The sequence below is a fragment of the Ptychodera flava genome, chromosome 9 (assembly GCF_041260155.1).
Source record: "Ptychodera flava strain L36383 chromosome 9, AS_Pfla_20210202, whole genome shotgun sequence".
Classification (NCBI taxonomy): domain Eukaryota; kingdom Metazoa; phylum Hemichordata; class Enteropneusta; family Ptychoderidae; genus Ptychodera; species Ptychodera flava.
The window spans coordinates 14,526,455-14,551,409 of NC_091936.1; the positions used below are offsets into that span (position 1 = coordinate 14,526,455).

The 24,955-nt window shown below is 36.5% G+C and overlaps 2 protein-coding genes across 10 annotated transcripts in view; both read left to right on the plus strand.

The window, feature by feature from the left end:
* Positions 1–3,710, plus strand: part of LOC139140088 (recombining binding protein suppressor of hairless-like) — a 37,322-nt gene extending 33,612 nt beyond the window's left edge. For all 9 annotated transcript variants that reach the window (XM_070709104.1, XM_070709106.1, XM_070709105.1 and 6 more), the window contains one exon: positions 244–3,710. In XM_070709104.1, the coding sequence (XP_070565205.1) occupies positions 244–269 (26 nt within the window). In that variant the 3' untranslated portion in view covers positions 270–3,710. The remainder of the gene's footprint in view (positions 1–243) is intronic.
* A 1,913-nt stretch (positions 3,711–5,623) lies between these two features.
* LOC139140084 (ceramide kinase-like protein) lies at positions 5,624–24,885 on the plus strand. Its single transcript, XM_070709090.1, has 12 exons — positions 5,624–6,114; positions 8,149–8,376; positions 9,127–9,252; positions 12,473–12,533; positions 14,244–14,386; positions 15,239–15,313; positions 16,084–16,258; positions 16,837–16,905; positions 17,325–17,683; positions 18,493–18,710; positions 19,416–19,594; positions 20,399–24,885. The coding sequence occupies exons 1-12, from the start codon at positions 6,006–6,008 to the stop codon at positions 20,487–20,489; spliced, it is 1,833 nt and encodes a 610-aa protein (XP_070565191.1). The 5' UTR covers positions 5,624–6,005; the 3' UTR covers positions 20,490–24,885.
* Positions 24,886–24,955: the final 70 nt, after the last annotated feature.

Consider the following 24,955-nt stretch of genomic DNA (forward strand, 5'->3'; position numbering starts at 1 on the left):
ATCTATGTAGTACACTTATTGCTTGTCTCTGTAGCACAGGTATTGGCCATCTCTGTAGTACAGGTATTGCTCATATCTGTGGCACAGGTTTAGACTTATAGACAGGCAAACAGATTTTTTTTAAAGTAAACATGCACAAGTATAATTAGATCATTGAAATGTCTATGTCACCAGACTAATATCAATAGATTGCTGCATTCCGTAAGATGATTTTGATTTCTTGGTTTGTTTTGTTTTTTTCAGAGGAAATGACATTGAAGGCCTTCTAAAGAAAAGGTGTCTTGACACCAAGAAGCAGGAATGAGATCTGAAACATCATTTATCATGGCACTGTCTGTGTGGAAGCTTCATTGGGCTTGTGACAGAACTCATAGCCAACATTGTCAGTAGCTGTGTAGACTGTTCATGGTTTTGTGCAAGACTGACGTTTTGACAAGGCACGATTCCTAGTCACTAACTGTAAATCATGTGATTGGAATCAATGGACGCGATTGGACAAAAATTTCACTGCAAATCATGTGATCAGATTCATGGGAGATGATTGGATGGATTGCATTTGCCAATCACAAACGGATAGTGTGAAAACGGTTTGATATATTTCACCTCAAGTCATGTGATCGCAATCATGGCAGGTGACTGGATGGACCGCTCTTCAAAGACTTTTTGATTGTGGGTGGTAATGGATGGTTTTAACTGGAAATCAGAAATCAAGGAGATAATTTGGAAGTGGTGATTTTCAAAAATAATTACAGTAACTTACAACGACAGTTTATCTTAAAATGGACAACAGTTCAGACAACTTAAAAAGACAGATTGACGGTTCACTTGATGTGATCTTTACACAGTTATCCTGAAATCCTATGATTGAAATTGTCAACATTGTTAAACTGTAGCGAAATCATTATAAAAATTTTATATTAAACCCAAACACTTATGAAGTAGAAGTTCAACACACACAGGAATGTATTGTATTGTGTACAGTTTAGAAGTAAAAAAAACATACCCCGACACCACCAAATATTGGTTTTGAATTCACATCCTCCCAAAGTCATGAACCTTGTCTAATGCTCATAAGATACATTATATACTGTGACATGTGAATTATTTGTTAGTTATTTTGACACCTATATACCATCACTATGAAGTAGATATTCATTTATTATGTATCTGCATTGTACTGAGGAGTTTGTCTGTCAAAGTGGTCTGCATGACTTACCTGGTTGCACTCTCACAGATCCGTTCACCTTGACAGCTCTTTTGTGGACCTTGTAGCACATGAAAGAGCCCACTTTGTGAACTGCTGACTCTAGGGGGCAGTATTCACTGATTGGCCCGTCTGTTTTTTACTGGGAGCTGGGCTGCACAGTGGCCATCCCTCAACACACACTGGGAAGTCAAACAGACTGCTTTTGACATCTTTTATTTGATAAAGTATCAGAGAAAATCACAGGAGAAGTGTAAAAAATTATGTCTTATGTCCAAGACCACAACCAATCATTACCCTAGCTCAACAAAACTGGCATATACACAGTCTGCATGGTCTACATCTATGACTCGTATCCATGTCATGTCTTTGCTGAGGATTGACGTCTGGTAAATACTAAGAGGTTCCCTTGAATTACTATGCTTAGTATGCCCTTCGGTATCCCAAAGCAATCAATGGAGGGGACAGGACTGAGTGATATTGAAATTTAGAAATACTTAGTAAAAACAGCAGATGCAAAGTCAAAGAGGAGGGATGTGTACTCACAGAGTTGCCTATGCCAACATCAAATAAAGAGCAGTGGGGCATTCCAAAATCATGTTGTAAATTAATTTTCCCGATTACAATAATCTTTTAGGGTAGACGACCAGATTAAAGGTATACAGTCACCTGATCTAAATATGCCCATATATGGTCAAAGGGGCGTTCCTTGGTATTCAAAATGCCCATGTGAGGGCGCTGTTTTTAAAAAGCGGCCACCCGCTTAAAATCTTTGATTGGTTAGATTTTCTCTTTCCATGGTAACTGTGCAAAATTGGAACAGGTGACAGTATACCTTTAGGACTACAGACAGGCTTCTTAGTTTCATCCTCAACTTCATTCTCTCTGTCCGCAACGTTGAAACAAAATTTTCACACACAACTTCACTTCATTTTCCCAGCGCTGGTTTTGTAGAGTTGGGGTAAATTACAACTGATTTGTGCCAACCTATGTAGACACATTGAACCATTTTACAAACATGTACATAAAAGTCCAAGTATACTTATTATCTCAGTTATTCTTATCATATCATTATCATGATACAAAATTACTCAATGTTTAATTTTTTTTTTAAATTTTTTAAAAAAACTTTTTGTTGAAGATAATGTCTAGGTATGTGATGTGTTTTTTCCAATTTGGAAGTATTTATAAGCACAGTGAGAAATAGCTGCATCGAAGACATGTTCCTCTCTCCCTGGAGAGCATTATAGAGTCATATATTTTGTAAATAGTTACCAAAACCTGAAAAAAATCTGTTGACTTTGGTTTTTAACATCTATTTAATATACCTTCATCTCATTGTTTTCCCTGTGGTAGCATTTAGTTCCCTAGTTTCATCTCGTAAGTGCCAGTTCCGGAACAGTGTATGGAAAGTGACCAGGAAGTAAAAATTTGGGATGAATATATAATGGATATTTGCAGCCCAAGTTCATTGGGTGAAAATGGAAATGGGATTATTTACAAATAATGGTCAGTTTAAGTTCACAACAGTTCCAATGTTTCTCCTGGTGTGCCTACCTACCCCCCCCCCCCCAAATGTTTACATTTATTGAACAGTTTAGCTGAGGTGAATGATACTTAAAAACCCTAAGATAAAGATTGACGGCTTTGTTCAACCTGTTCCCCCGTAATTCCCTTTAAACAGGTCCTCAGACACCATTTATAACAATTGGTTTTGGGGCACACCATGGTGATGAAAGGGTTAATAATTATCATTTCTGGGAATTTGTTTGTTGGCTGTTAATATTTTTGCTTACAGTCTTCTAAATGAAGGTTGATTCTGTCAATCAGATCTCCAATGGGGGAATATGTGTCGCAGGGTAGATGCTAGTATTAAAGAAAAGTAAGTTAAAAAGTCTTTAGATGTTAAAACCAGTTTTGTATGTGTAAACCAAGGGTGATGATGCACTCTTCAGAAGAAATGAAAACATCTAATCAAATTTGTAGTTTTCTGAAAAACTCACATCCATCAGTAGTCACAGTACACTGCATGCAAGTGATGAGCAGAAACTAATGATCTATGCAAACTACTCAACAGCTCTCCTGTTTTCATCTCCTGAAATACTTCCTTTCCAAAATTAAAGGCACAACATTTTGTGTGAGTTTTTAAAGTTCTTGAGAAATTGATGAAAAACAGCAGCGAAGAGAATCCAATAAATACTCGATTGGGAAGGATCGGGATGGGACAGGAGCTTTTCCTTTGTCGAATCACTGGTAAACATTTCTACAAATGTCTGCATAGTGCTGTTGATACAAAACTACATCTACATGTCTGTATTTTAACCAAAGCTCACAGACTGTTGAATCATTACATGAAAAGAAGACTGATTTGCTTAAACATGTACTTATCAAACCACATGATACATGTCTGTAACATATGCAACAAACCTTGTTCCAACCAGTTCCTCAAAAGTTTTTTTTGTAGGAAAAAGAAGTCACCGAATAAATTATATTGAGTTTAGCATAATGGCTGTGATTGCTTGATTTTGTTGGTACAAGAGGTAATTACCTCTCAGCCATGTTTGTTTGCACTGCCCCTCCATAATGAAGGGACAGTTGGTTGATGTGCAGATTGATCAGAGCAATTGTCCCTCCATACTGGAGGGACAATTGGTCGATATGAAGGATTGTTCAGAGCACTGCCCCTCCATCATGGAGGGACAATTGGTCAATATGCACATTGGTCAGAGCACTGCCCCTCCATTATGAAGGGTCGTTGGTCGATATGCAGGATTGTTCAGGGCACTGTCCCTCCATAACGGGGGGGGATAATGGGTCGATATGCAGATTGGTCAGAGCACTGCCCCTCCATGTCTGAGGGACAGTTGATCATTATACCAATTGGTCAGCCCTTCAATAACTGAAGTATAAAATATACCAAGTGGTTACAGGTGATTTTCAAAAAATATTCTTCCAATGATTGCATCTGACACAATATCACAATGGTTACCCCGTTGAGATCTACAGATTTCCCATCCACCATTGGGGCCTAGGGTTAGGAACAGGGCTAGGGTCATTGCCATAATCAACAGACCTCTTTACACCAACAGCTATGTGCTATGCGTTGGTATAAGAGTCTGGTGAAAGGAAGAGGTGAAAAATTGTCTTTCATCTGGTCAATTGCCCAATGTCAGAGATTTATTATTCATCTGGTCAATTGCCCAATGTCAGAGATTTATTATATATCCAGTAGGTCAGCTTACAAGGAAAATGTAGTCATTGACAGAGACAAGAAATACCCATGAGGCAGGAGACCATTTGCTGTCCTGACATATTAGGCAAATGGTCACATGCCATTGGCCACATAGTTACAATGTTTGGGCCACAGTTTATACGTGTGGTTCGTTACATAGCGGTCGCCGCATGGTATGCATAGAAAAAGTATATACCACACGGCGGCCGCTATGTATCGAACCACATGTAACTCTGGTTTGGGCTATCATATCATACCAGTATTTTGATGGTGCAAATACAGCGATCTGATTGGTTGAGCCGCGAAAAGAACCGTGGTATATTGGCGATATACCACGGCAAGCATGTGCACTAGCTCTCGGCTTGAGGTAAAGTCCTTTTATGACGTTCCATGCCAGAATTTCAATACACTATTATGATATAATAGCAATAAATCACACCCAGTGACGGTATACCACTCGATTTTGACCATTTCACTACATATATGCACTCGCTATCGCTCGTGCATATATGTCGTGAACTGGTCAAAATCTCGTGGTATACCATCGCTGGGTGTGCTTTATTGCTTAAATATGCATATTCCCTGTCACAAGATACCAACTTTTACACTCACTGGCCGCATTCAATTTCATCAGCACTGTAAGCTGTGTCAGTGTTGACTTGCCTGCTTAACACTGACCTGAGAGTCACATGAAAAATTCAGGACAAATTGAAATTCTGATAGCCATACTACAAGTGATCCCATTTGAACTTCTTCGCTGTAATTACGTAATAGCTGCCTAGAACAATAAACTTTATTTCAGAGTTGGTATAGTGAATAAAGAAGGATCTTGTTACACAGAGTTGGCATGTATAAATGTCTGGATTTTAAGTGAAGCTGAGTATAAGTGGCCATATTCTTCTTTCCTTCATTCAAATTTAGCCATACATTACTTTCACAAAAAGTACAACTTCATGACACAAGTAGATTGAAAATAAAATCATGACTATTCTATGGAAATGTTGAGGCTTAAAAAGAAGTATTTTTATTATAATTTGTTGGGTAAGTCACAAGATTGCACGACGAAAAAGTCGTTGAATTTCTTGATAGGCCTAATTCCCAGTCCCTTCACACACTCTCTTAACAGAGGAAATAACAAAAGAGTACACCACAATGTATGTTGAGGGCGCTAGATCTCACGACGGAAATGGAAAGTAGTAGGTCATTTGGGTCACAGACGACGCCAGTCGACGATTTCTGATGAAAGGACAAGCTGACAGTTGCGTGGGAACACAGGCAAACAGTGACACATTCGCTAGCATTTTAGGAAACCCGGAAGCGTATTTAACATCAGACACAATAACAGACGAGCTGGATCTAACAGCACTGTCTCTTCAGGTAAAACACAGTTACCGTTGGCAACTGTAAAGATTGATGTCAATGTCACCTGTCATGGACAAGATCACGTGAAATTGACGAATAAGAACTACTACCGCTTCTCCGATTATTGAACTCAGCATTTTGAATGTTTTCCAAGCTTATCAGGATATACAGTACCCTGTATGACTTTCAAATCGGTGTCATCGTGGCATGGCGTCGAGTACTTGCTTACGAGGAATTTTCGATATCGAAAAGGGACACTTCGATGTTACCCTCGACCGGGAGACTGTAAAGTGGACTCCAATCAGTCCACAGCAAGGTAAGGAATTCGTCATGTTCGTTGTGAAATTTATCGATGATATTAATAATATAATTGTCACCCAGAGACAGAGGAACTTGTGCAGGTGCCGACATGCCGATTTGTATGAGCTGTGCAAATTCTGTCGTTGGAATGCTGCTTCAAGTGCTTCAAGATACATGTCTGTACTCACAGTCCCTCCACAAAAGTGGAGGGACTGTGCTGTACTGCAGTGCAACCATATGCTGTCAGTAGAGATATGGGCCACGGTTCAAGCATACAGTGGATGCTACCTAAATGAGTAGACCCAGCCGGGAAGGTAGACTTTTTTCTAGAGTCTGTGGTTCAAGCTTTATACCTGTCGGAAATGTGCGCTACTGTCACTGACACTGGCACTGTGGCAGAGGCAGTGTCCATAATGCACGAACTGTTCACAACATTTTCGGGGAGTTGATGGCCCCATGAGATTTAACAATACACAACACAATGCTATCTATCATATACAAACTTGTACCCCTCCTTGTTCCTCCTTTGATCCCTCCCTCCCTCCATCTCCTCCTGCTCCTCATCATTGATACAGAAATGAGGCTTTACTCACTTTAGGTAGTATGTGCCTTGAAACTGAAAGACTTAGCTTTTGCTCAAACTTTCCAAAAGGAAACCATTCCCTTTTGAAATCAAAAATAAAAATAAGGGGTCACCATGCAAATTTGGTACAAGAGAATAATAGAATCCCACACCCCAATGGGTTGGGATGGAATGTCTCACACGAGTTGGGGAATTCTGTCTCACACGAGCCGAAGGCGAGTGTGAGACAGAATTCCCCAACGAGTGTGAGACATTCCATCCCAACCCGTTGGGGTGTGGGATTATTTTTCTCACGTCCCTCCAATATCTTTAGAAAATTGCATTTTATTGTGGTAGGTTTATACTATCAAAATCCAGCACCCGATTGCACTTGTTTCATTTGTATCGTTCCGCAAAGAAAAATGAAGTTCCGTTCATTGATGAGCATATCAAACACGTTAACATGTATATTACCGATATGGCAATTTTGTTTTGTTGGTCAGCTACAAAATTCTCTAGGTCATCTGAGGAAAATGTTGCGAAACAGCTCTGGTGGCCATCTGTTGATGACATTGTGTGAAAGCTGTCGTCTGCTACAGCCTCGTGTGCAAATGGCTCGCTCATCGAAGTCTTTCGCTAACTGTATCGCTGTCAAGTCAGTTCTTCTCCAGAAAATATGTCGACGAGCGTAAATAGCCGATAGGTTTGTAATGGCTTGAATTCCCGTTACAACATAAAAGCGGTCATCCTCCGTGTATTTGTTGCCGACGCCGCGCTGACCGTACTCAAATCTAGAACAACCTGTTCACTCTGCAGTTCAGTCGTCTGTCCCCTATAGTGCCAGTTGTACATTACGCGATGTTCTATTCGTCAAATAATTCGTACAGAGAACTGAGCGCTGAGCAGATTTGACCAATCAACATACGTTTCACATACTAGGTGTTCGGTCGCGCAACAATACAGAGTGTGAGAACAAATTGTTCTCACACTGTGTTCTCACACTCCCAGCGCACTGGGGACGTGAGAAACAAATTTCCCAATATTTACTGATACCTGAAATTCAGGATGGCTGTCATCCCCATGTTAACTCTATTGGGAAAAACTAAATTTTCCATTTTCACAAAAATAATGAAAAATAGTGAAAATTTTATTCACTCCAAGGTCATCAAAATATCCCCCAAAAGTGGTAGATCAAAGAAGTATTCTATCTTGAACAAAAGGTCACATGATTATGCAATACTGACCAAGGCCTTGACCTTTGACTCTTTACTCCCTTTCACTGCATGTAAAAGAAAAACTTATGTGTTTTATGATTACTTTTGATCACATGAATCACAGCATGTCCAAAACATATGGTATTTATTAATTCATACTTAAATGCACCAAATGAAGATTAACTATGATTTCCATACTGCAATAAAATAAAGCATTATGCGCATCACGATTGTTTAATGAGTCAGTAATTATTTATGTTTGTATTTTTTACAGCAAAACTCGGGAAGTCACCAAATGAGATAAAACTGAAGGATGTCTATGCTGTAAAGATAAAACGACGCATAAAGGCAGGCAACAAAGGCGGCTATCCTTTAGGTTTCACCATCTTCCATCGAAAACCAGATCCTGAGTACGGCTTTGTGCGACAAGAAACTACTCTTGCGTGTGTCGAAGAACGGCTCTGCCAACTGTGGATGACATCGATAAGGAAAATCATCGAAGGTATGGTTTCTGAGTATGTTGTCCTTTGTTCATTTTTATGGCTACATATTCATCTAAAACAGTTTGCTGAAGATTAAAGAAGTAATAAATTATTTCTTCTGTAATCTTTGGCAGACTGTGTTGATTACCGACCCTGATGGTTTCTATGGAGAGGTCAATTAGGATTTTGTCACCCAAAGTGTGTCTTTGTGTCAGTTGTTCTTGAGAACAATGAAACTAACCATACGACTTTGTGGCAGTAAAATATTAGAGAGGTCAAAATATTTTGATGCTAGTGTTTGAAATCACTGCCATATGCTATGATTCTTCTCTGCAAGATCAACAGATTTTGTTATTTCATCAACTCTAGCTATTAAACACTCAACAAAAGACCTTGTTTGTTTTGAAATCCATTGATCGATCGTTCCAACTCAATTTTTAGCGCACAATATTTTATTGACCTTCTTTCCTAGTATTGTCCTTCAAGGCAATTTGATCTTCTGCTTATTCCCGCCTTCTCAAGACGCCACAGGTTAACAAAAAAAACTTTCGGAGAATGATCTTTCTCCTACTTAGGTCCTCCTTCTTAGAACAATCTCCAAGTTAATCTTCAACACTTCCAATCAATCCTGATCTGTCCAGATGCCAGTTTACTTTCATCAACTATCGTACAGCACCTCAAGCTCTGAGATTTGGCACTTTACATATCTCCTTTACTATTACTATTATTATCAACTGTCCTTATCCAGTATATTTTTCTAACTTTTACAGCGTATCCAGAGAGACCAAGAAAACTAATTGTTCTTTTAAATTCTGAGACCAGTCAAAGAAACAGCATCTACCGAAGAAAAGTCCAATATCTATTTGACTATGCAAATGTCAGTCTCAAAGAACATGGTGAGTACCGAGCATCTGAAGATTTACACTTCATAGGGACTGAACAGTTTTATCCAGTATGTGGCAATTATTGATTTTTGTAAGTCTTATATCAACATTGATTTTATAATCTTATGTCAAAATTACAATAGAGTTTCATAAATCAATTGATAGAGAGATATCTGCGATTGAATGATATGAACAAACAATTGTTCTCAGTTTAACTCTTAATATCATCACCATGGTTTGGTCCACACCCAATGTTATCAATAGTGATCATGAACAGATTGACTATAATCTTTTGGTGCATGTTCCAGCACTTTTGTTCTGTCTGTATAGATAAGTTTCTTGTTCTTCTCCCTAAATCATGTTGTAATGCATACGCAGTCTTCAACTTGTCCACACAGCCTGTATGAGTGTACTATCCTGTGTTGTTATTGACAACTGAATTTTAGTCCAAAGTAAAATTCATTTCTCAACAATAACATAGAATATATTACCCACAATGCAGTGTTGGCAAGGCTACTACTTTGCATATAAACATACACTTCAGGCAGAAGAATAAGAATATGTTTTTTTAATGGAAACAAAAATTCAAATTACAAATTATAAACTGCCGCAATATCAAACCTGTCACAATTAATGTTTCAGGACAAGTATTGGGCCCTTCCAATCAATGAATTCTCTAAAAAAACTGAGCTTGCATCCCAATTAAAAATTCTGTTTTCTGAAGGCCTAGATATTTGGCAAATGCACAGATTTGTATTGTGTGATCATTCTTTGCATAAGGATCACATGACAGTAAATTTGTAAAACCTCTGAGTCTCAAAAATGGTGTTTTTCTTCCTCTGTACAAACGCTGCAGTGTTTCTGGTTGAAATTTACCAGACTAAAAGCTATGATGTCAATGTCAATCTTATGAAGTGTTTCTGCAATGTTTGTTTGTGAGGCTGTAGATCATTTTCTATGGCGTGGCAATGTTCCAGCTGGTGATTGATTCCTATGTTAATATCTTTAACAGTCAGTAACGAAAAAAACTAGGACAGTTTAAAAAAATCCGAGAGGCTCACTTTTCAAGTTCATTATGCTGTCAGTCACATGACCCTTATTACAAAATGCCAATTACAGCATTTGCCAATATCTTGGTATTCAAAAATGTATATACTTAAAATGGGGTTACGAACTCAGTTTATGGCAGAGAATTCATTGCTTGGAAGGGCCTAATACTTGTCCTGCACACTTAACAAAGCAATACCCTGAAACTTGTTCAAACAAGTTTGTTGTTTGACAGGGTCAAATAATGTCATAATACCTTTGATGGATTGTCCGAAGGTAGAGCTATAAAGTTGTACCTTGGACTGCTATGGAATTTTCTTGACAAGGACAGTGTAATCTGACTTTATTTGCATCTTTTTAATCAGGATATTTTTCTTCTACAGGCACATATTTTAAAATAAAGGTTGAAAATGAACCTTACCTGTCTGTCAGGACACACTTTTATTCAGGTTGTTTGTTTTCCCTAAAATGCATTTCAAGGTCTATATCAGAAAAGAGGCCATGAAATAAATATTTTAATGTCCACAAACTCGATAATATATGAATATTTCAAGGCAGACATTCCTCAATTGTAAAGTGATTAATTAGAAGATTAGAAGCATCTGATCACCAGTTCACTGAGACAGAAATTTTACATTTTTGTCATTTTTTTCACCTATTCATTAAACTATGTTTGTAAAAAAGTGATGTTGTGAAAAGTTTAATATTACTAAGCTGTCAGCTACAATAAAACATCAAACTTACAAATGGAGCTCTTGTAATCAGGATATTGATAATTTAGAAAAGTGCAATTTTGTGCAATTTGCCAATGGCATTTTTATCTCAATTATTTATTATTTAGAAATATTTCCTGCTTTGTAAGATGCCTCTTTGAACAAAAATTGCAGACAAACTTGTCTCAGTGAGAACAACTGAGTCTGCTTCAAAGTTCAAATTTTCTGTTCGACCTGTCTTTACACAGAAGAGCAGTGATTTGTGTCACTTCCGCCACCTTTCAATTCTGTTTGCATTGTTAGCTGCAGTTGTTTGATTCAAATATTTGGCCTGTTGTGTTTTGTAAATTTTATCAAAACAATTCAGGTCGATATTTAGCATAGCCGAATTTTCTCGGCCCAAAAGATTGAGATAAGTGATCTATAGCTGTAATTTATGACCCTTAATACTATTGAGAAAGAAAGAAAATCAAAAAATTGGAAAATTTCTGAGTCATACTGAAGACAGACAATGAATAGAGAGTTTTGTTCTGTAAACAATGACAGACGTGTGTAAATATTTAATATGTAAACTTCAAAATGTCATGTATAGAAAAATTACTGAATTCGAGAATACATGAAAGGGTATTAATTATTCATTGGGATTTAATTTCCCTTTTTTCACTGACAGATGAAATCCGCTAAATAATTAATTGCAAAAATTTTATATAACAATGGATTGTTTTCTTTTACTGGCAAACTCAGTGAATTTAAACTCTTGTGAAAATGTGTCAAACATCATCAAGTAGTGAAATTGAATCACAAAGAAAATTAATGCTTTTACAACAAATGGCCCACTCATGGCCCTGTCATATTGATGTTAAATGTATTTTCTGTCCAAAAATTTGAAAGGTAGGTATAAAATTTGCTGGGAATGATATTACAGGAACTGCATGGATGGTAAACATGTTCCCTATTAACAGATTTTGTATTTGCATATGGAAGTTTCCATTGATTTCTAGTAGTGATTAATCTTTGAGTAATCAGTGTTGCGCCATCATGTTATCAAACATAGTGAAGTGACAGAACATGCTGACCAAGCTAGCCTCTAATAAAATCTTTCCGTTAAGGTAGAATGTGCATAGGGGACAGATATTCAAACTCTCAAACTGAAACACTATTTGGTCTGCCGTTTGTTTAGCTTCATTTTTAGGCTTTTGGAATCATGACAGTTTTTACTGGTGTATTTTTTGAAAATCTAAAATTTTATTTTATAGCATAGAGGTAACACAAGGATGGCAGCCATTTTGAATCGTTTGGAAATAGTTGTTTGCAATGTGTTTCCTAGTACAAAATTTTGCAAGGTGACCCCTGATTTTTAGTATCAATTTCCAAAAGGAATTCTTAAAGTTTTCTTACGGAAAGTGTGAGTGAAAGTTGTAGTCTTTCAATTTCAAGGTGTTTACTACCTTAATTATATTTTGATTTCAAAGTTACTGATCAAGAGAAAGTGGCTCATCTGATACAAGAAATGGAATTTACTGAGATAGATGGGTAAGTACTTTTAATTATTTGGCATACTACATGTTATCTGCAATTCACAAGAATTTTTTTGGTGTTCTTTTTTGATGTGTGTGAGAGTGTTAGGGCTTGTATGAATAAACAGTGAAACCTGAATCAGAGTGGAATTAAACTGCCATTAGAAATCACATAGGCTGACATGGTACCAATCTCAGACAAAATTAATTCCAATTTTCCTACTTTTAATGCTTATTCCACTATTTTTGTTCCTTTTTTGAAAACTGTTTATTGCTGTACTGTCAAAACCTTGTGATAAGTGCCAACTTTCATATTTGTCAAAGCTGTCTGTATTTGCCTAATGTGTTATTGTTTACTTTTGAACTTTGGTCAGGGCTAGAATTTCTTTGTTAACAATAACATTGCATATTGTCCAATATGCATCATGTTTTCACATTTAATACTTGATATTTCAACACATTTTAGGGTAGAAAAATAAGCAAATCTGTTTGTTTGGTAGAAATTCAATAATGAAAATAGCAGAAATAAAGCTATTTTCCGTTTAACTGGGACATAGTCATGGTCCTACAAAATTACCATACATAATAATAGACCCTTAATGCTGTAATGTCATTTCCAAGTGTCAATTTAGAACTCTGTATGTTTTTAATACAGGAAATGAATTCTTATTAAAGTTAGTAATTATTTGATAAAAACCTAGCATGACATAAAAAAAAATCACATCATCCTGGGCCCATCTATGTTCAAATGAATTGATTCACTAAATCACGTACAGTAAAATACAATACAATCTAAGTGAATGAAGAACCTTCAGTTTTGGTTTTACAGTCCTTTTGAATTGCTTTGGTGTATTGAAATCTATTATTGAATTTATTGTTGAAGAACAATAAAAAAACGGTCATTCAAATCAAGGGTTAGATTGTGTAGTAAAAATCATGTTCCTTCAGGATAATGTCTTCTTGTCCTCAACCTTTTACCCTCTACTTCATTGTCTTCCTTGTGCCTGTACTTCTTTTTGGCCATTCAGTTCCCTTATCATGGACTAAGTCTCCCTTGTATGTGCATCATCTATATTCCATTGAACAGCAAATACCCTATAGCGTTCCACTGAAAACATTGATTAATAAAGCATTATGTGTTAGCCCATTCAGCAGCGTTAGAAGATATCAGAGAAACTTCATATTTTAATAAGACTGATTACATGCAAGCAGAATATGGAAATTCCTCATGGCAAAGATTTCTGTCAGAAAACATAATGAGATTTGCCTATGGTCATTGCCTGCAGTTTCAAGCCTGCCTAATATGTCTTTATTTGCCTTTGTTTGTGTGTTCAACAAAATCCTCGCCACAGGGTTCCTCAACAATCAGCTAACACATGAATTCGGTGATGATTCATAACTTTGCATCAGTATTGAAAATAAATAGACTGTATGTGGAGCCTCCTTCCAATCACACCCAAGAAATGCAAAATAGGAAGAGAAACAATTTTGCCATCTGTGAAAAGAAAAAGAATTGCCCTGATAATCCCATACTGTAGTGGTTAAATAGGGGAGAAAGAGAAACAAGAAAATGGCATCAGCATTTCACTTTTGCCAATTTTAAGGACCAGAAATAAATCTTTTTTTTTTCTTGAACTTAAGAAAGTACAGCCATTCACTAGTAAGGACCAGAATTTTATTAATGACTGAATAAATTTTCACTATGTTTTGTTTCTTTATTACGTAGTATTGTTTGTGTTGGAGGAGATAGCTTTATCAATGAAGTCATCAATGCATTGTTGCTGAGAACTCAGAAAGATGCACACATCGATACCAGCAGTTATTTCACACCTGCCAGGTGTATGCTACCACTAGGAATTATCTCAGTTGGTGAGTTTTTTCACAATTTTTATTTTACCTTCAGTTAAAGGTTTCTTGAAAACTCTGTGACTTGTTATCGGTATAATCTGTCAAGCAGACCAAGGGTAAAAGCCGGAATTCCTATCGACCGTGGTGCAAACAAAAACATGTGCAGAAACACACATAGAAATATGAGTATTTGCTTGCGTACATCTACTGCTAATACATGCAGTCTTCAGTGTCAGTTTGCCATAGAACACTGAATAAGTTAGCTTGCGACTATTCATCGTCTGGTCGATCCATTTAGTTCACAGACTAGTTTCTGAAAGTTGATTTGTGTAGCTATTCCAACAATTCATTGTTTTCCATTTGATTTTCTATTTTTGTCTTCATTGGAATTTTTGCATTGGATAATGAACCTGTAACTTAATCATTTTTGAAGTTTTAGTATCAATACCTGCTGATGATACAGAAATACTTTTAAAATTAAAGTTAAACTATGTATATTCATGAAATGCACACAGTATATTTATGTAAAAAACCAGCTATGTTGTGGCTGTGTGCTGATAAAACTCGATCAAATTTATAAGTAATGGCCTTAGATAGTCCTGTGTCATTAGACTTCTCCTTGTTTCACCCATAGCTCCCTGTTTCTAATAATTTTTCCCTAGGGCTGTCACTGTTACAAGTAAGTATCTTGGGCTTGTGAACTTAATTCTCAGTAGTTTCATTGGCTGCTGGCTGCAATGTGATAATCTCGGACATGTGATATCCTCTTGAATATTCTCATGTTTTTTTTATTGTTTTGTGACAAGGTGAGCCTTGAATATTGACATGCTGTAGAAGTTCAATACTAAACATTATGATGTTTTATTTTATCAGGTCCACTGGACTTGCTTTCGTACTCCGTCCATAAAACAAATGATCCAGTGGTTGCAGCTTTGCATGTCATATACGGTAAGTAAATTCAGCTGGCCATCTACATGACCCTCATTTGACCTTACATAATCAGTGTGTTGGTAAATTTGCCAACACAAAATTAAACTTTTATTATTTTGCTTCACAAAAAAATACAAGCATTATGTCTGCAGTGGAATATTAAGTTATTTCCATCAAATTAAATTAGTACAACTAATGAGATATTGGGGCAAACAGGGCTAAAGAAAATGGCCCACCGTGATTATTGTAATAAACAAAAAATGTTACTTTACTGGAAATCTGAACTGTTTTTCACTTCATTTCAATAGAATAAAACAAGTCATTACATTTGTTTATTGATTTAACATGTTTTGAATGAATTAAAATTGGAACTGAAGTAAAACAAATAAGAAAAGTTAGTTGGTTAGTCAATAATTCTATTCTAAGAAGTGTGTTTTTTTTCCCTGATATACAATATTTAACCTTTGTAAATATGAGACTACAAACATGTACTCTCATTTCAGTCCCTAGGCCAGTCTAGTTAGTGTCTGATCATTTGGTTTATCAGATTTTTTTTCACATTTTAATGGAATATACATGTGTCTTTATTTAAATGTTACCTTTAATTCTGTAAGGCAGCTATATGCACATTACCCAAGCACATGAATCACAGGTCTGATTTGCATTTTACATGTCACCATAAAGCTCATCAAAGTTTCATCATCAAACGCAGTCTGAATATTTTCTCTGAAAGCTCGCTGACAATCATCAGTAATCACAAAGTTCTTTTCTCTGACCACCTTTCACAGGGGACATCCAACCCGTTGATGTGTGCACCATGTACCAAGATCAAAGTTTCCAGCAGTTTGGATTCACTGCCATGTACGGCTTCACCAGTGATTTCATCAAGAAAGCCAAGAAAAAACAGTGGCTGGGACCACTGAAAGGAAAATATGCAATGGCAAAGTCATTGGTTAACGTCCAGTGAGTTCCTCTTGTCATTTGTTCTAAGCATTTGTACTTCACTGAAAGGTGTTTTGAAAGTCAAAGTGTTAACATTCGGTCATACATAGCTGAAGAAACTTTAAACTACTCTTTTGGAAAGAAACTTAAATATTCTGTTTTCATAATTAGATGAAAATCAGGTATCACTCTGCAAAATTTTGATCACAGAAGCTAAATATCTGCAAGTTTAATGTCAAGTCAATTCCACTCTACCTTCTTTGTTTGCATTTTTTATTTTCACATAAAAGATCACATAAACAGGTTTTTCTTTTTAGGATTCAAATCAGTTGACACAAGCTGAAGACTAGTAAAGAATTATGAGTGTTCAAAAATTTGTCCACTTGGCTCATTCTGTCATACATTTCCTACTTGACGTAACCATCATCTTGGAATTTTGATTATTTGTTTTATCAATATATGATAATTTACTAAATTAAGAAATATTGCAAAGGCCACAAGCCAAAACTTTAAAACTCTTCTGGCTGTATGAAACACTTCACCCTATGCTGATCCAGAGGTCAGAGGTCAATTTGATGTATCCTTTTGTTTTTTTCCAGGCCATATCACTGCAGCATAGAGTACTTACCACATGACAAAAGTGAGCTGAGGCATGCTTGCCAACCTGCGTAAGTGTCTATCATACTGCATATCTATAATTATGTTGAGTTTGGCAGATAGCTACATGTATGTCCTAAAGAACTGGATGTATTTTCAAGATATGCGTAGACTACTAGAAGTTAGTTTTCAGCAAGCAGTCCAACATATATCGTAGGAATATAAAATCATAAAGGATCACAGGAGCAACAATTCTGTTGATAGAAAAAAGAAGGTTTACATTTTGTATCAGCAAAATCGAAACTGACCTACTCTGTTTACAAACCCTGACAGCCACTTTAAAACTCGGGGTGCAAAACAACTGAACCTTAAATTTCATAACATGTTGTGATTGCAACCTTCATAGTGTTGTCAAATACTTATTGTAGTTCCAAGTCAGGTTCTTTGGACTTGTCATCTCAACCCTAATTTTGTCTTCATCCACTGACAGCTGTAAAGAATGTGAAAAAGCAGAAGACTTCAAAGTTCTGAGTCACAGCAAATTTACTATCATTCAAGAGTTCAACCAGTCCGTTGATGTACCACATGTAAATGTATCTGTGGCATCTGACCTACGACCCAATGTCATCCAGGTCAGGAGTCTCACACCTGACCCTTCACACTTGACAATGACCGATAGGCTAGGGGTGCCAGCTGAGATTCCCAGGACCAGAAGTTTTCCTGGCCTTACAGGGACTGACACAGGCATTGACATGGCCAGTCCACATTGGCCGGCATCAGACCCGGCAACATCTCCAAAATTAAGCCTGTATGGAATTGCCACAATTTCAGATGACTCTATTGATTTTGGTGAGTTGCAAAATTTTCTGTTTCAAATAGGAATTAAGAAAGTAGTTTTAAAAGAGTTTTATCCCCCTAAAATACAAACTGAATGTATAAACAAACCAGCAAACACACAAAACAAATAAAGAAATAAATCAGTAAACAATCAAGCAATGATTTTAATCTTTTAGTTTGTTGGTTCCTAGTCAATCAATGATTTCCTATGCTGATAACATCTGATAATTAAGCAAAGTTGGTAAATTAAATTCATACATATGGCATTTCCCCTATTCCCCTAGATTAGAAACAGCTGGGAATGTGTTTACTCAACTCATATTTTGTCTATGTTAGCAGAAACAAAACCCTTAAAATCTGTTGTCATAGACAAAGTTTTTTCCTGGTTTACATTGTATTGAGATGTGTTCTAAGAAAAAAACTAGTGCTAAAAGTAGCAGGAAGCGTTTTATATCTTCATGTATAACATGTTAACCCTTTGAGCGCTGTAATATTTACCACCAAAATTTTAGTGCAACATTTTACCATTTTTTGTAAATTTTTCTGTAATTGTTTTGATAATTTTGGACCAAACAGACATCACATTTCATTGGCTTCAGATTTTCATCATAATTTTGGCAAAATCTGAAAAAAATTGACTGGGGTTACATCTTAGAAAGGCAACAAAAATTGGTGCTCAAAGGTTAATGATTTCTATCACATTGATTTTGAAAAAAAAAATAACTTCAATATAGTGATCTTCATACAGATTACTGATATTGGATTCTGAAATATTTACAAAAATTCTTGTCACTGATTGTTCTTTCTCTTTATTTCTGCAGACGATTATTTAAGCAATGACAAATGGAAGACTGTTTCTGACTCCTACTTGAACCTTGGCATTCTGAGCAATTCAGGTGCCTGCAGTATGGTGCAGCACCATGGTCTATCGCCGTACACACACCTCAGCGATGGGGCTGCACATCTCATCCTGGTGCAGAACACTTCAAAGAAAAACTTCCTGCAGCATCTCAGGAGATATGGTACAAGTAAAGACCCGGTGAGTAGGCATTGTGAAAATTTGCATTTGTGACAAGTAGTTGTGAAAAGTCTTAGCAAGCATTGCTGACAGTAAACCCAGATAGTAGTGGTTGTCAATGTCACCAATGGAAGATGTCAATGTCAGGATTACCATTAGGGACAGCTGATAATTAATCCTCTTTCTCCAAAGTGGTATTTATTTCTATGGTTTGTCTATGGAGTCTAGAGGAAAGAGGATAAAAATGTGCATAATGCAAAAAAAATTCATTGCGTTTGACCTCAAACCCATTCCCTCCTCCCTAGTACAAAAGTTCGGAAGTTCTTCCTTCTACCCGGTTGTTTCCCATTACAGTTGAAATTTTTACCAAACTTAATCTGGGAAAGAAGTAGTACCATTGCCGTAAGCTGATGGCAGTCTGTACCCTATGTGATTATACCATCTGTTGACTTGAAGTTGTCAAAATTCAAAGGTCAAATTTTAGTGGGAAGGTACACACTGCACCCCCTCCCCTAGACACAGTGGTTTTCATTTGTCATGCACCTGCACCTGTTTTATTTATCAATACTCCAAACCTCTCCCCCACCCCCACCCTAGCTGTAACACTAACATAATCCTGCAGTGGAACCGCTGGAATCAGCTGGAATATAAAGAAGAAAATTAAAATGATGAAATGTTCTCTAGATTCTTACACTAACTACTCATTTTTAATTTTCTGTTTCACAGTTTGACTTTTCATTCACCACCATGTTGAAAGTGAAAGCAGTGCGCGTCAGCTGTCCCAATGACGGTAGCAACACCAGCAGGTCTTCACTTCTCGAAGATGACTCCTCATACAACGTGGCTCAGTCATCTCAATGGAATATTGATGGAAATGCGATACACGGATACAACCTGGAAATAAGGTAAGAAAACGTTCACTTGTTATTCTTTTCTTCCCAGGCTAAGTTGAATCTTTAGGCCAAACAAAATAAATTGTGCTGTTCGGATAACCCGACCTACCCTATTTTATTGACCTGCCAACCCTAAACTTTGTAGAGCTAAGTAAACACGGAAGTAAAAAAAAAAGAAAGAAAAAACTCGTAAATCACGCGTTCGTCTTTTTATTTTTGTTTGAATGAGGATGTCTTTTGTTTTTATTCCTTTATATGTATGATACATTTTTCTGGAAACGTTGAGGCCAGTGTTTGACTGCCCTGAACCCCTGAAAAATGCATATTTAATAATGACAATATTTTGGAATAAAAAATTCCTGCTGACCTACCTACCCTATTTTTGACAACCATGTTACCGGAACAGCACAATTTTTTTTTTGGGGGGGCCTTATAACTGCCTTTTTCCTTGCCCTGACATGGGAAAAATGTGTGACATACTCAAGTCCATGTTCAAATGATGCCATGTATTTTATAAGATACAAAGTTTTTGTCAATTTATATGATGTTAAGGGTTACGTGCATAGTTGAGAAACTTGTGACTTGCTGAAAGAGCAGTAAATAACATGTATCATCAACCTATTATAAAAAAAAATAATTACGATCAAAGAAAAAGATGAAAAGTTTCAAGTATGTGATTGAAGTATACATGCAAATGAGTAAATATGTCTGTTCCTACAAACTACCAAACTAAGCAAATGGTACTGTCATACATAAATCTGTTGCTGCATTTCTCATGTTTTCATTTCATTTCTATATTTTGTGCTTTGCCTGCAGGGTCCATCATCAGTTACTGGCCATATTCAGCGGTAATTGGAACATGCCAAGTCAAGAGACTCCTGACAAATTTAACTGCATTCCGTCCTAATGAAATACTACACCCACTTCCCCTGGTCATTCAGTGGACAGTTGAAGTGAATTCCAAGATTTTTGAGTAAATTATTTTCACAGAAACAAAGCTTACCCCGTCCAATTGATTTATGGTTTTAATTTGCTGTCTTTTTATTGTAAATTATGAAAATATTTATGTATGCGTCATGCCAAACAGCACATTTTGGACAAATTTTCATGTCTGTTAACAATCCGATCCATGCTTTTATTACTGCTTGCAATAATCTGAAAATCAAAAGAGGTTTCCAGTGTGATTTCTTGTTAAAGTCAACAATTACGTGTCATTTTATATCATATTCAGAGAAGGGCAGCCATTTTGAAAATCAAATATCCACACATTTCAGTTGTTTTTGCTGCCTCACACATACTTCCACAGTCAACATAGTTTTGCAGCGCTTCTCTTTCATTTACAGCTAATGAATATTACCCTTTCATCACCATGGTTTGTCCCAAATCCATTGTTTTCTATGGTAAAGTTGGACCTGTATGCAGGGAACTGGGGGTGAAAGGGTTAAGTATTTGGTAAGTTTATCTTTTTAAGTGATATATTCTGTTGCTGTTAAATGCTTAACCAGATTCGGATAAAATTGTTTTATGGAATTGTGTAAAGAAAATTATGTTTACAAGAAAACTTGTAGAAGAGGAATTAGTCACTTCTTGATTCATACTGTGTAGGGAGCTGAAAACTTCTCACTATCAGTTAGAAAGAAAGAGTTCAGTTCATTCCAGCTGACATTACAATTCCAAATTGGCCGGGCGTGCCCCTTTCTGAACGTTCTAACCAGACGGTTCAGTCTAAAAACTACTGATATCATTGCTTGAAATCTGACCATACATTCCTTACAAATTATGAACATGACTGTACTTTGCTTAAACCTCAAGTGAGGGTTCTTTCAAATTCAAGAACATTATTAACCATCCATGTACGATGGAAGAGAATCATTTTGGACTGATATTGATCAGAAATCCATGGATAATCACCATAGACAAATCCTCTGTTCATGTAAATAGACTACCATTTCAAAGAAACATTTGCAATATTCTCATGCAATAGAAAATATATATATGATTACATACAGCATGTACCTTGTAAGTCACCTTGTAAATACTTAGCTTTCTTCCTTGCAGGCTGTTATATATTTACTTGATACTTATGTTTATCTTTATTCCAACTGTTTAGATGTAACTTTGACCTATTCTATCACCTAGCAGCTACCTTTTACATTTTAAAATTTTTCAACTTGCGTAATGCTTACATTTTTTCTTTGTATGTAATAACTCTTTTGAAATATTTTTGTTTACCATTGAAAAAGTCTTTGCTTTACTTGCTGCAATTTAAATTGTTTGAAACATTCATTTAAATTCCATGGTCGAATGTCAATCATTCCACATCATGTGATCAGAACTAGCCAATCACACCACAAAATGAATTATGGCAAGAAGGTTCTTCAGATATTGTTGACCTTTGATTTCACTCATTGTCACAGAGTGCAAATGAGGTTCTTAATTTCAGGGTCAAGGTCAGTGTTGTTGACCTGTGTTGGATTACACTCCTATTCTATGAGGACATATTATTCACCTAGTTGTTAGTCCCCACGGACACCGTCCGGGGGGACTTATAGGTTTGGTCATGTCCGTGCGTGCGTCCGTGCGTGCGTGCGTGCGTGTGTGCGTGCGTCCGTCCGTTCACACAGATATCTCAGAGATGCAACAAGCGATTTCATTCAAACTTGGTACAAGGATTACTTCATATGTCATACAGATGCACGTCGATTTGTTTTGGGATACGATCCAATATGGCCGCCAGGCGGCCATTTTATTACGATTTTTTCATGTACAGAGCCATAACTCAGACATGTTTCAACCAATTTTATTCAAAGTTGGTACAAGGACATTGACCAATGTCATAGATATGCACGTCAATTTTTTTTGTGATACAATCCAATATGGCCGCCAGGCGGCCATTTTATTACGATTTTTTCATGTACAGAGCCATAACTCAGACATGTTTCAACCAATTTTATACAAAGTTGGTACAAGGACATTGACCAATGTCATAGATATGCACGTCGATTTGTTTTGTGATACGATCCAATATGGCCGCCAGGCGGCCATTTTATTACGATTTTTTCATGTACAGAGCCATAACTCAGACATGTTTCAACCAATTTTATTCAAAGTTGGTACAAGGACATTGACCAATGTCATAGATATGCACGTCGATTTGTTTTGTGATACGATCCAATATGGCCGCCAGGCGGCCATTTTATTACGATTTTTTCATGTACAGAGCCACAACTCAGACATGTTTCAACCGATTTTATTCAACGTTGGTACAAGGACATTGACCAATTTCATAGATATGCACGTCGATTTGTTTTGTGATACAATCCAATATGGCCGCTAGGCGGCCATTTTTTACAATTTTTCATATGCAGAGGCATAACTCAGGCATATCTCAACCGATTTTATTCAAGTTGGTACAAGGACATTGACCAATGTCATAGATATGCACGTCAATTTGTTTGTGATACAATCCAATATGGCTGCTGTGTGGCCATTTTGTTACGATTTTTTCATATACAGAGGATAACTCAGGCATATCTCAACCGATTTTATTCAAAGTTGGTACAAGGACATTGACCTATGTCATACATACATGTATGTACGTCGATTTTTTATGTGATACGATCCAATATGGTCTCTAGGCAGCCATTTTATTACGAGTTTTCATGTACAGAGCCATAACTCAGACATATTTCCACCAGTATCATTCAAAGTTGACATTGACCTATTTCATACATATGCTCGTCAATTTGTTTCACGTCATGTAGCAGTAACATGTCAATTACTGAAGTTTCGTAAGTAGGCTGATATGTCACGAAATATGTACTGCATCAAATTCATGAAACTTTACAGATGTTAACCGATGTTAAGCTCACATTGCTTTAACATTGAAAAAGACATTTATCAGTGTCATTTTAATTAATTTGTAATTGCATAAGTAATGAACTTTCCTAATTAGGGTGATATAGCCACAAATTAATACAATGTCAAATGTGATGAAACTTGATACAGATGTTGATCTCATAGTGTTGTAAATACTGCATCAAACTTTATGAAATATGGTACCAGTGATAATCTGTTAAGTGTTAGAATTGTATGCAAAAATGTTTTGCAACATCCAGTTGATTAATTCCTAGTTGACTCATTTATGAACTTTAGGATGGTAGCCTACATTGGTTTTATGTTTTCATCACCATGGAACTCATTCTTGGCCATTGAGCGCCATCTGTATCAAAGTATTTTTATCACAGACCTAACTAATGAAGAGGACTCTATCCTCTCTGAGGACATGTAATCAAAGTACCCATTATTAACAAGTGGGGACTGTGTCATCAACGATGACTTGTTTTTGTCAAATTGCCTTTTAACTGAATTTGTCCATAACAATGAGAACTGTGTTATATTGTATGCTGTGTATTTTAAATATATGAAAAAGGTATATTTCTAGATTTATTTGAAATTATTTATATATGTGAGGTGGATTAATATTTTCACGTTGTGAGTTTGTAATTGTGGGACGACGTCCAATGTGACCTGTAGTGATGTTTCCATTTATTGGTCAATACTTCTGTGTGGTCTCATGTAAGCTTCTGATGTCAACCATTCAACATCATGTGATCAGAACTAGCCAATCACGCCACAAAATGAATTATGGCATGAAGGTTCTTCTGACCAATGACAAAACATGGCATACTTCATGTGGATGCAAAATGTTGCAAAAATCATCGTGTTGTGGTAATTATGGCCTTGTGTTGGTGAGCATCTTGGGAGAGACAAGATGACCATGTTTGTGTTCCAGAATACACTTATTGATCTCTCACACTGTCTGAATGGACATGCTTTTGTCCATTTGTGAAGTACTAGATGTGTTATCTCTTCCTCTATGATCTCAAGGTATGTTGATTAACCCTTCCCTCCCTGCTTCCAGATTTACAGATTCAGTATAACCATTAAAAAACAATTGGATTGTACCACAATTTAATTATGACAGAGAGTGACACTCTCAATATCTGTTGATTACTTTCTCTGTGAAAAATTCCATTAAGTGTAGTCTTCGTCAAGTACATTGTTTCTCAATCACATTTCTCCGTCTTAATATTTGCTTGAACACAATCAATGTCATCTTTTTTAATTTCACAGTAAAACACTTGCTCTTTTGTGATGGTTTTAACAAGTAAGATTTTAAAAAATTCTACAATTTTATACCAACTTGTCTTATGAACTTAATTCTCAATGTAAATGATCCATCAACAGCAATGGTCAACATTTTACATAAACAAGCTTGGTTTGAAGACTTGCTCTTAGCATTCGATGACATTTCTTCTTAAAATATTTCGACACAGCGCGCTTCGTCTTCCGACAAACACATCACCTTTC